Consider the following 12,949-nt stretch of genomic DNA (forward strand, 5'->3'; position numbering starts at 1 on the left):
GAAATTCGTATTGCAGGGGATGCCTAAAATCTGACTCAGTGCAGACTTCTGGGAAAATCAGTGAGCCAATCACACAAGCAGGAAATGACATATCTAGGGGGCGTTCCCTACATACAGAGCGCCTCCTGGTGGCCATAGTGCATAGAATGACAGCAGCTGCAGATTGAAAAGGAAAGGAAATAACAACATTTGTGTAGCAGTTTTATGTTACATTATTATTTTTTGCTACATTTTTTTTTCACGAAAGTGGAGTTACTCTTTAACCTCCTAAGGACCGCCCCCTACGCAGATATACTGTACGTGAATTCCTGCACAGGGTCTTGGACACAGCGGGAGCCAATCAGCGGGGTCCGGCGGACCCTCCGGGGCTGAAGTGGTTAAGTCATCAGTGATTGGTTAAAAAATTCAAAGGCTCTGCCCACTTTTATCATTTTCGGGGGAAATTTCTTCCACCTCTGCCGATCGATGACAGTTTGTGGCGGCGCCTCGTCCTATCTACGTGCGCGTCACATCAATCTGCAGCCGCCTCGTCTGATCCGCGCGCTCGAGCGCGAGAATTGTTTTTATTTACACGGGTCACAGACCGGCTCCTTCCACTTCTTTAGGCAATTCAAGAGCCTGCGGTTTTGAAAGAGGAAGTGTATCGAAAGCCAGAATGTTTGTTGTAGTTTTGGTGTGTTTGTGGTTTGCAGTCCCTGGCAGGTTTTTATTGCTGGGGGCCGTCATGTGCTGCAACTTGGGACATCGAGTGCCGGGGATCCAACAATCCCATAAAATAGCTTTCAATTAAAATCTGATTATATTTGCCCCCCCATCACCATGCTAATGACATTTTTAACGTGTATCCATCTGTCCCCCCCCCCCTGTACTGTGCCCTCCTTATCTACCCCTGTACTGTTCCTTCCTTTGCCCCCCTGTACTGTGCCCTCCTGACCCACCGTCCCCCATATTGTGCCCTCCTGATCTCCCCCATGTACTCTGCCCTTCCTTTCCCCCATGTACTGTGTGCCCCCGACCCACCCCCCATACTATGCCCCCCTTACCCCCCCTGTACTGTGCCCTCCTGACCCCCTCCCACATACTGTGCCCCCCTGACCCCCCCTGTACTGTGCCCTTCTGATCCCCCCCTGTACTGTGCTCCGGATCCCCCTCCCTGTATTGTGCCCTCCTGATCTCCTCCATGTACTCTGCCCTCCTGATCTCCTCACTTTACTGTGCCCTCTTGATCTCCCCCTGTACTGTGCCCTCCTGATCTCCCCCATGTACTCTTCCCTTCCTTTACCCCCCTGTACTGTGCCCTCCTGACCAACCCCCCCCATACTGTGCCCCCCTGACCCCCTTGTACTGTGCCCTTCTGACCCACCCCCCTGATACTGTGCCCCTCGACCCCCCCTGTACTGTGCCCTTCTGATCCCCCCCTGTAGTGCCCTTCTGATCCCCCCCTGTACTGTGCTCCGGACCCCCTCCCTGTACTGTGCCCTCCTGATCTCCTCCCTGTACTGTGCCCACCTGATCTCCCCTGTACTGTGCCCTCCTGACCCAACCCTGCATACTGTGCCCTCCTTTCTCCCCCCTGTACTGTGCCCTCCTGTCCCCCCCATGTACTGTGCCCTCCTGACCCAACACTGCATACTGTGCCCTCCTGACCCAACCCTGCATACTGTGCCCTCCTGACTCCCCCCTGTACTGTGCCCTCCTGTCCCCCCCTGTACTGTGCCCTCCTGACCAAAACCTTAAATAACAGTGCCCTCCTGACTCCCCCCTGTACTGTGCCCTCCTGACCCCCCCCCATACCTTGCCCTCCTGATCTAGCCCCTGTACTGTGCCCTCCTGATCTCCCCCTGTACTGTGCCCTCCTGATCCACCCCCCTATACTGTGCCCTCCTGACCCCCCCTGTACTGTGTCCTCCTGATCCCCACTGTACTGTGCTCCGGACCCCCCCCTCCCTGTACTGTGCCCTCCTGACCCCCCTCTACTGTGCCCTCCTGATCTCCCCCTGTACTGTGCCCTCCTGACCCCCCCTGTACTATGTCCTCCTGATCCCCACTGTACTGTGCTCCGGACCCCCCTCCCTGTACTGTGCCCTCCTGACCCCCCTCTACTGTGCCCTCCTGACCCCCCCTGTACTGTGCCCTCTTGATCTCCCCCTCTACTGTGCCCTACTGACCCCCCCTGTACTGTGCCCTCTTGAACTCCCCCTGTACTGTGCCCTACTGACCCCCCCTGTACTGTGTCCTCCTGATCCCCCCTGTACTGTGCTCCGGACCCCCCCTCCCAGTACTGTGCCCTCCTGCCACTGCAATATATGACATTTCTGGTTTTGGGTTTAATAGCGCTCTAAGCCCCCCCCCCCCCCCCCGGATGTTTGATTGCACAGTGAGGGTGACACCATCATTTTTCATTTACTGTATTTTATTATTATGAATGGTTCCCCTCCGGGTCGCTCCGGCTGCTTTTTTCGGTGATGTATGCCGGGCCATAAAAGCTGACGGGCTGGAGAGCCGTCCCCCCCCCCCCCCCGCCTAGCAGCACTCCACAATGAGGTCAAGCAGGACGGTGCGCGCTCCTCCGCCAGCCGAGGGATGGCATTGGCTCCTCCAGCGTGAGAACCCTCGGCACGCCATCGTTGGGTTGTCCAGGAGGCAACGCTGCCATTCGGGAGAGATTTGCATGATAATGAGCGAGGATTGGCATGTATGCAGAGCGATGCTAATAGAGCGACTGGAAAACACTTCACGTCGGTGGAAGGGACACCAAACAAGACGGCCAAACCCGCCCCTCGTTAATTTGCCCCCCCGGCCACGCTCGGAAACCTCTCCCAACACCTTCTGAAAGGTGGAAACCTTCAAGGCCGAGAGCCGCGCCGATTAAAAAACGCCATCGGTTACGTATAGACCGCAAAAGAACACATTTCGCAATTGCTTTGCCACAGAATGCAAATCCATGGTGGAAAAAAATAAAAAAAAATGTTTTTTGGTGAGCAGACAATGGTGAGTCCCGCTCAGCGAGGACCATGAAATCCAAGATGAAGCTTCACTGAGCGTTGGGTGCGTCCCGATAGTAACGGCAAATCATCCTTTGTCTCTCAGAGCGAGACGCACAAACAACCCGAGTGATCGAAATTTATCTCAAGCCAAGTTTTTTTTATTTTATTTTTTAGTTTTGGCTCCAAATATCCGACCAAAACGGTCATCGCTGGAAGGATACAACCTCATTGGAGGAGCCCCTAAAATCTATCCGGGGAAACAACGGCTCTCCAGACCGTCTACAGCAGAGAGAGAGAGAGCACAGCGGCACCCTGGGAGATCGCTGATAAGACTTCATTAAAAGGTGTTTATTACGGGGCCAAATATGTCTTATCTTAGAGTTCTGCAGCCTTTATTCAGTGGTGGCACCCTAAAAGTACGCAAAATCCCGAGACACCCCAAAGGTAAATGTTACTTATCAATGGGAAACCTGAGCCTTGGACGGTCCCCCTATCACATCAGAGGTTCTCCCATCACATCAGAGGTCCCCCCATCACATCAGAGGTCCTCATTACATCAGAGGTCCTCCCATCATATCAGAGGTCCCCCATCACATCAGAGGTCCTCCATCACATCAGAGGTCCTCATTACATCAGAGGTCCTCCCATCATATCAGAGGTCCCCCCCATCACATCAGAGGTCCTCCCATCACATCAGAGGTCCCCCATCACATCAGAGGTCCCCCCGTCACATCAGAGGTCCTCCCATCACATCAGAGGTCCCCCATCACATCAGACATCCCACCATCACATCAGAGGTCCTCCCATCACATCAGAGGTCCCCATCACATCAGAGGTCCCCCATCACATCAGAGGTCCCCCCATCACATCAGAGGGCCCCCCCCCATCACATCAGAGGTCCCCCATCACATCAGAGGTCTCCCCATCACATCAGAGGTCCTCCATCACATCAGAGGTCCTCTATCACATCAAAGGCCCCCTTCACATCAGAGGTCCTCCATTATATCAGAGGTCCTCCCATCTGGTGAGGCTGCATTGATGGACGCTGGTGAGGCTGCATTTGATGGGCGCTGGTAAAACTGCATTGATGGGCACTGATAGGCTGCATTGGGTGCTGGTGAGGCTGCATTTGATGGGCGCTGGTGAGGCTGCAAAAAAGGTGGGGTATACATGGGCAGGGCAAAGGGTGTGGAGTCAGAGGTGGGGCCAAGGGGAGGGCGGCAAAATGAGGTTTCACCTAGGGTGTCAAAAATCCTTGCACCAGCCCTGCATCTATCTATCAGCACATGAACTGATTGGCTCCATGTGCTGCTTCTCCCTCTCACACTCCAGCCCTGCTGTACAGACGCTGGTATCAGGGCACGTTCAGTCACTTATATACAAAATCACAATGGAATGATGTGTGATTACAGAGTTGTCTTTTCATATCAGCTTTAGAAAAGAACGGCTTGTTTGTGCCTCTCCCAACTTGTTCTGGCACTCGGCTCTGCCACGAGCGCTGACCCTGCCACATGCCTTTCCCCTTACAAGTGCAGTCAGCTAAAGTGCACAAGCCTCTCATCTCAGCGGCAGCAGCAGGTGATCCAGGTGACACCGAGGTCTATCTCTGGGTGGGGAGAGGAAACTGTCACTCTTCAGCGCGCTTCATTGGGTTTCGAGCAACACCTCCCGCATTCCGAGGGGACCTCGCCGGGTACAGGCGGCCTACCTGACATTGCAAGTGATCGGAGATTCAATCGCACTCAGACAGGACGGGGGCGCTCTCTCCTCCCGGGGGAAAAGACACAAAGAACACAACGCCGGGGGCAAAAATACTATGTGTACACCGTATTACCAAAAGTATTGGGACACCTGCCTTTACACACACATGGGCCGGGATTCAGAAAGAAATGCCTATCTTTAGGCGGGCGTAGCGTATCTCAGATACACTACGCCGCTGTAACTTTGAGAGGCGAGTCCCGTATTCAGAAAGAACTTGTGCCCGAAGTTACGGCGGCGGGGTCCTGTATAATGAGGGGGGTAGTATAGGGGAGGGGTCCTGTGTAATGAGGGGGGTAGTATAGGGGAGGGGTTCTGTGTAATGAGGGGGGTAGTATGGGGGAGGGGTCCTGTGTAATGAGGGGGATAGTATGGGGGAGGGGTCCTGTGTAATGATGGGCGTAGTATAGGGGGAGGGGTCATGTGTAATGAGGGGGTAGTATGGGGGAGGGGTCCTGTGTAATGATGGGCGTATTATGGGGGGAGGGGTCCTGTGTAATGAGGGGGTAGTATGGGGGAGGGGTCCTGTGTAATGAGGGGGGTAGTATGGGGGAGTGGTCCTGTGTCATGAGGGGGTAGTATGGGGGAGGGGTCCTGTGTATTGAGGGGGGTAGTATGGGGGAGGGGTCCTGTGTAATGAGGGGGGTAGTATGGGGGAGGGGTCCTGTGTAATGAGGGGGGTAGTATAGGGGAGGGGTTCTGTGTAATGAGGGGGTAGTATGGGGGAGGGGTCCTGTGTAATGAGGGGGGTAGTATGGGGGAGGGGTCCTGTGTAATGAGGGGGGTAGTATGGGGGAGGGGTCCTGTGTAATGAGGGGGGTAGTGTGGCGGAAGGGGTCCTGAGTAATGTAAGAGCAAAATGCTTGGGGGTCGCAAGAAAAAAGTTTCCATCACTTTCTGTCCCGGTGAACAGGCTCACCCCCAGGGGGTCCCAGACAATAACAAAAAACAGGCAGGGGTTCTAACCCTTCCCCACTGAATCCATAACACATGAAAGACATTTTGGCCTGAATCCCCTTCCCTTCGGATTGTGTGAATTCAGTAGTGCGTCTCCACGTCTCCCCCGTACCGGAATGTTCTACGGAGGGACTCATGCAACAACTTCTTCTATTAAAACATGGAACCGTTCCACGATCCCGCCACAATACAGAGCGGGTCGGGACCCCCTCCAGCTCGGAGGGAAAGTCTTACCTAGTCACATGACCCTTCTTGACCAACGGAAGGCGGGCGCTGCCGGCGTTGGGAAGAGGGAACTGCCAATAGAATTCATTTTCCGCTCCAGTTGGCCGGATCTGGGATCCGAACGTTGTTAAAGACGTGTCGGGTCCAATGATGTGATTTATCGCCGTTTATTGGGATCGGAGGGACAAAGGACGGGAGCGGAACGTTATCGGGCTCTGGAATTAGGTCACGTTGGCACGTCGGGTTTTGGCAGAACAAATTGCCGCTCTCGCTTTTTCTGGGGGGGGGGTCTTTTTTTTTGCACTTTTTCCAGTGATACATGTTGACTTCTCGGAGATTTATTTGTAACAATGTGTTTCCTTGTAGCCTTCGTGTTCCGAAACTTCAGATCTTCTGTATTCCTATCACCAAGTAGTGACATGGAGGGGCGTCTATGTGCCCAACCTTCGGCCCGAGGGCCACATACGGCCCTTTGATGTTTGAAGTGCGGACCTTGGGGCCCCCGGGAGTCATTGATTTGTAAAGAGGCCCTTAACAGTAGCAAAGTCTGAGGGTTTCATGTCCCTAGTCTCACTCTGATTGGCTCCTACACAGCGGCGGTGCGTTCGTACAGGGCGCGGGAGCGCCGCCCCCCTCTCCTGTCACTCTCTAATTACCATAGATAATATGCATTGGTCGCTGCTGACACCCCCTATTCAGGTTTTTCGGGCGCCGGGCACCTGAATCACAGCGGCGGGGGAATTTTTGGAAGCACCTGATTAGAGCCATAGGCTCTAATAGGCGTCCAAAAAAGTGAGAAGCGGGCGCAACGCTGTGCGTTCGCTTCTCACTCAGCTGTATGTTAGGAAAGCAAAGGGATTTGCACCAAACTGGTCACACCATGTCTTTATGGAGCTGGCTTTGTATACGGGAGGGGGGGGGGGGCAGTCATGCTTGAACAAACTGTTACCACAAGACTGGAAGAGCACAATTGTCTACAATGTCCTTGTATGATGGAGTATTAACCGTACCCTTCACTGTATTAACCGTACCCTTCACTGTATTAACTGTACCCTTCACTGTATTAACCGTACCCTTCACTGTAGAAACCTGAACTCATATAGGGCACAGGCACCAGTCCTGTGATCTCTGTGAAAGGTAATACATACCTGACATATTGGGGGTTATTTACTAAACTGGAGAGTGCACGATGTGGTGCAACTCTGCACAGAAACCAATCGGCTTCCAGGATTTATTGTCAAAGCTTAATTGAGCAACAGTGAAGTCAGAAGCTGATTGGCTAACATGCACGGCGGCACCAGATACTAAATGCTCCATTTTTAGTAGATTTTCCCCCAGCATGAAAAAAAGAAAATCATATATATATATATTAATAATAATATATATATTTTTTAATATTATTGCTATATATATATATATATATATATATATATATATATATATATATATATATATATATATATATATATATATATATTTATATATATTATTATTACTATATATATATTGTAATTATATATATATATATATATATTTATATATATATATAATATTATTACTATATATATATATATATATATATATATATATATAATTATTACTATATATATGTGTTTATTTTTATATATAATTACTATATATATATATATATATATATATATATATATATATATATATATATATATATATATATATATATATGATGCTATGTCCCCTTTAAGCAACAGGAACGACCACTGAACTCTTTGTACATTGTATCATATTTATTGCGAAACAAATAATACACAAGAAGATAAGTTTAACAAAGACAGAAAATAACAGTAGAAAAAAAACAAAAAAACAAAAAGCACATCATTGAGAAAAAAGATCCACAGACTCCGGACGTCTGCTTTGTGTACTCTTTTTTTTTTATTTATTTAAGTTAAAGGAAATTTTTTAAGGCCTGTTCTTTTGTTTATTTTTTATTTTTTGCCTTAAAAGTCATTGATTTTGGAGTGCTGAATTCTGTATTCACAAATAAAAAAAAAAATCACATTTCTGAAAAAATTCACTTTGTTTTAAGCAAAAACAACAATTTGCTAAAGTCGAAAGATTTCCTCTGCCATTGAAAAAAAAGACCTGATCCATACATTTTTTTTCCACGCGTCTGCAATAAAAAAAAAATGATATATATATATATATATATATATATATATATATATATATATATATATATATATATATATATATATATATATATATATATATATATATATATATATATGTCTCAAGAGTTCTAAACTTAAGAAAAGTTGAAAAACACATTTTCCGGGACTCTGGTAAAAATAAAATAATTCTCAGTATATGCTTTGCTATTTTCTTTTCTGGAAATTTGTGAATCTGTTACTTTAACAGTTAGATAATAGACCTTAGAACACAAAGGAAACAGTAAAGAAAAGGAAAAATAAAATAAAAAATAAAAACAAAAACCCATAATTTAACAAAAAAAATAAAAAGAGCGCATTTTTTCCAAAGATGGAATCAGCAGCATGCTAATAATATATAACTTTTTTGTACAAAAAAAAATTAGAAGTTTGGGAGTTTTAAGTATCTTTTACAATATTATTATTATTTTTTTAATTATAAAATAAATAATTTATGAACGTCATCTCTGGTACCATCTGCTGTTAGCAAATTTTTTAATCCAACTGTTTTTTTCTTTTTTTTTTTTTTTTTCTTTTTTGCTGCTGGAGACAAAAGTCTTAAAGGGCACTTGTATACAGGCTGGCACAAAACATTATAACAGGCATCTTGTGATTGGTCATCTTTGACCGTAAACGCTTAACAACTGGCACTTGGGAATGAATGTGGAAAAAAAAAAATTCCTACTTCAACACAACTCATAACATTAAATCTCGTTGCAGTTTTAATTAACCGTCTCATGTATGGCCAATTTTTTTCTTTTTAAATAGCTTTGAAAAAAAAAAAAAAATGGCTTTTTTAAAAAAAAAAAAAATTGTTTTTTTAAAAATCTAAAGTTTTTCAATTAAATGTTTTTTTTTCCTTTTTTTTTTTTTTTACAAAAATACTTTCAGTTGAATGAAAAGTTAAAAGATATAAAACTACTCGAGCAGTTGAAGCATCAAAAAAAGAAAAAAAAAAAATGTTTTTTTTTCACTTTTATCCTTACAATGTATTTGTTTTTCTCTAATATATAAATGTATAAACCCCCAATAAAAATGTAATAAAACATACACAGTACATACTAAAAAATATATCAGATAGAGTCTAGTCCTCACAGAGGATGTAGAGTTTTTTTTAAAAAAAATAAAAAAAAGTCTCTTTGAGAATCAAGTTGAAGGTTTTAAAAAAAAAAAAAAAAAAAGTATCTTCTCTTGTTTTTATCTGTCGAGACAGAAGATGAGGAAGTACCTTGACGGAAGAGTGACACCTATTTTGCTGGCTGCCAGCAGAGGGCGTTGTGCCATGCCTCAGATAAGGGCACTACTTGACTGGTGGTCGGGTGAACTGTCCTTTTTCAGTAGTCTATAGTCATTAGTCTATGGCCTGGTCAGCTGTGTGTAGACCGGTTGCTCCCAGTGTTGGGGGCTGTGGGTCTGGGGGATGGACGGGACCCCGGTTGTGTCTGCAATGGGTGTGTACATGGGACGTTGACTGGGGTTCATGTAGCTGAACGTTGAGTAGAGGCTTGAGCTTTGGCCCGCGGCATGACTGTAATAGGAGTTTGAGCCTTGGTGTTCGGCGTAGTCATACTGAGAGCGGGTGATGGTTGGGTAGGTGGACCCGTAATGCTGGAGGTTGAAGGAGGTGTAGTTGAGTTGCTGCGGGGAATGCTGTTGCTGCTGGTCGCTGTAGTGACTCGGGCTAAGCTGCTCGGTTTTGATGTGTGTCCTCTGTTGGGACTGGCTCTGCTCGCCGGTCAGAGTTGGCAAACCATGCTGCTGCTGCTGGGGCTGTTGAGGTTGCGGTTGGGGCTGCTTGGACATCCACGTGTGCCCGGCTCCGGCCGGACCGCTGGTGGCGCTGCTGATGCCGTAGCTGCCCGTGTAGGTCACCTGCGTGGAGGCCACTCCGGGGTGGCCATTGGGCGGCAGGTACTGGTCAAACTCGTTGACGTCGAAGGCCTCGATGTTGGAGATGACCTCGCTGCTGAGCTCTCCGATGTCCACGTCGCGGAAATCAATGTGGGGTGGCTGGCGGCCGCTCTCCTGGAGGGGGCGGCCTTCGCGCTTGAGATCTGGCTTGCCAGGCTGCACGTCTGTTTTAGGGGTGGTCGGCGGAGTTGGTGGACCTTGAGACTGTCCTGAAATAAAGAGAAGAGGGTCATGAGTTTTATTGGCCTTCAAGAGATATAAAAAAAGACTAAAATTCTAATTTATGAACAATATCAAGATAAGGAACATTAGAGATCAACCTATGAAGCTTCCGTATCTTATGACTACAGGCAGTGCCGGGACAAGGTCATCTAAAGCCCAGGGTGAACATGCCCAATTGTGCCCCCCCCCCCAAGATGTATGAGCATTATGCATCAGCCAAACCCCCCCCCCCCCCTTACCCCTAAGCATAAATCCCCCCTCCTTCCACTACAAATTCACACCCTGCTGAAATCCCCATCCCAGAACAAATCTTTGCGCCCCCCCCAACCCCCCAGCTCAAATCCTCTCATTACCCATAAGCCCCCAGCACAAATCCACCCCCTCCTAGTACGAATCCTCTACTCCTCTAACTTCCCCTCCGAGAACAAATTCTCTACCCCCACTCCAACCCCCCCCCCCCCCCCCAAGCACAGATTCTCCTAGTCCCCCATCCTAGCACAAATGTCCCAAAATTTTCCCCCCTAGCACAAATATCCCCAATGATCTCTTTAAGCACAACCCCCCCCCCAAAAAAAATCCTCTCCTAACACAAATCCTCCCCCCCCCCACCATATTACCCTTTCTAGCACAAACAAACTCCCCAAAATTCCTCCTCCTGGCACAAATCTCCCTCCCCCAACATAAATCCCACGCATAATTCCTATACCTTGTTGCCCCTCAAATTCCCCCTCCAATCACAAATTACCCCCCCCCCCCCACCTCACATGATACCACAGTGTCCAGGGGCAGCCGCCCCTCCTGCCCAATTCTTGCCCCGGCCATGGCTACAGGCTACAGTTGCTTGCACATTGCAACATTGGACCTCTAAACACAAATCACCCTCCAACCTCACATGATACCACAGTGCCCAGGGGCAGCCTCCCCTCTTGCCCAATTCTTGCCCCGGCCCTGGCTACAGTTGCTTGCACATTGCACCTCCAAACACAAATCACCCCCCAACCTCACATGATACCACAGTGCCCAAGGCAGCTTCCCCTCCTGCCCACCCCTGGCTACAGGCTACAGTTGCTTGTACATTCAAACAATAGTATAAAAAATAGGTAGTAATAGAGTTTTTCAGCCAGAGACTTGGGAGGGAAAGGGTAATAAACGGATCCTATGCTAAAAAAAAAAATCTTCTCCTAGCACAAATTCACCCCCCCCCCCCCCCCAACTATATTACATTTTCTAGCACAAACCGCCTCAAAATTCCTCCTCCGAGCAAAAATCTTCTTCCCCCAACATAAATCCCACTCCTAGCACACCTCTTCAAATTTCCCCTTATAGAAAAATTCTTATCCCCTGCCACCCCCCTAAACACAAATTCCACTCCCCCCCCCACCTCACATGATACCACAGTGCCCAGGGCAGCCACCCCTCCTGCCCAATCCTTGTACCGGCCCTGGCTACAGGCTTGCACAGTAGTATAATAAAAAATAAATAGTAATAGTAGTAATAGAGTTGGTCAGCCAGAGGCTTGGGAGTGAAAGGGTTAGGAAGGGTTCTTACGCTACAAGCGCCTTAACTATCTTATATCTCAGATCCTCAAACCCAACTCAGGTCTCCTGCAAACAGGTGCCATATAATTCAATGATAACAACGCCAATGATTAACTACAATCTGCAGCTGGGCGAAGCTGCACACTGAGCAGATGGGTGTTTAACAGGAAATTTCACATACAGTATAAAATAAGATTGTGTGTATACACATAGAGGGGGGAGATTTATATAGACTTGGGCTGATTTACTAAAGACGTTGAGGATCTTCACTCCGAAAATTGTGTAAATATTCACTTCAATTATCCAATCATGAGCAAAACAAATTCTTGTTCACTTTGAATACCCAATCAAGTGCTGTTCATGCGATAGATCAGGGGTCTCCAAACTTTTGAAACAAAGGGCCAGTTGTCCTTCAGACATTAGGGGGGCCGGACTGTGATCACTGGGCACAGAACAGGTCCTGATGTCAGTGGGGAAATAAACAATGCCCTTTCTTTGGTGTCAGGGGAAGCAATTGTGCCACTTTGTTGATGTCATTGGGAGGAATAGAGCTCCATCATTGGCGTCATAGGAAAGAATTGGGCCCCATCATTGGTGCCAATAGTAGAAATTGGGCCCCATCTTTGGTGTCATTGGGAGGGATTATACCCCACAGTTAGTATCAGTGGATGAAATGGTGCCCCAAGGGCCAGATAAATGCAAGCAAAGGGCCGCATCTGGCCCCCCGGGCCGCAGTTTGGAGCCACTGTGATAGATCATTGAGGTGAATATTCACACAGCAGTTTGAATCACGCAACTCCTTTTAGGTGCTAAACCTGGAACCCCATAGAATTTTATTGGATATTTCACTATAAGTGCAGAGGCCAATAATAAGTTATTTACTTAATTAGAAGAGGCCAAAAATAAGTTATTTACTTAATTAAAAAATCTCATCACACGTGCAGTACCTTATTTACTGACGGGTTGCTAAGAGTTACGCGAATTGCCAGTTTGTTTTTTTCGCCTGCCTGTTGGATTTACTAAAACGAAATCCTGGACTAGAACAGGGAAAACTAATTTTGCTTTATTACCCCCCCCCCGTCATATTCGAAATAAGGCGACATCTATAAAGAGGCGATTTGCTGTAGGGCATGAACTGTACACCGTCCCACAAGCCTGCGGATGAGGG

The 12,949-nt window shown here is 47.4% G+C and overlaps 1 protein-coding gene across 1 annotated transcript in view; it reads right to left on the bottom strand.

Moving 5' to 3' along the window:
• Positions 1-8,957: 8,957 nt before the first annotated feature.
• The window catches only part of SOX9 (SRY-box transcription factor 9), an 8,829-nt gene continuing 4,837 nt past the window's right edge, over positions 8,958-12,949 (bottom strand). Inside the window, exon 3 of the mRNA XM_040331011.1 lies at positions 8,958-10,230. Coding sequence (XP_040186945.1) covers positions 9,467-10,230 — 764 coding nt within the window. The 3' untranslated portion in view covers positions 8,958-9,466. The remainder of the gene's footprint in view (positions 10,231-12,949) is intronic.

Source organism: Rana temporaria, chromosome 12, assembly GCF_905171775.1.
Source record: "Rana temporaria chromosome 12, aRanTem1.1, whole genome shotgun sequence".
NCBI lineage: Eukaryota > Metazoa > Chordata > Amphibia > Anura > Ranidae > Rana > Rana temporaria.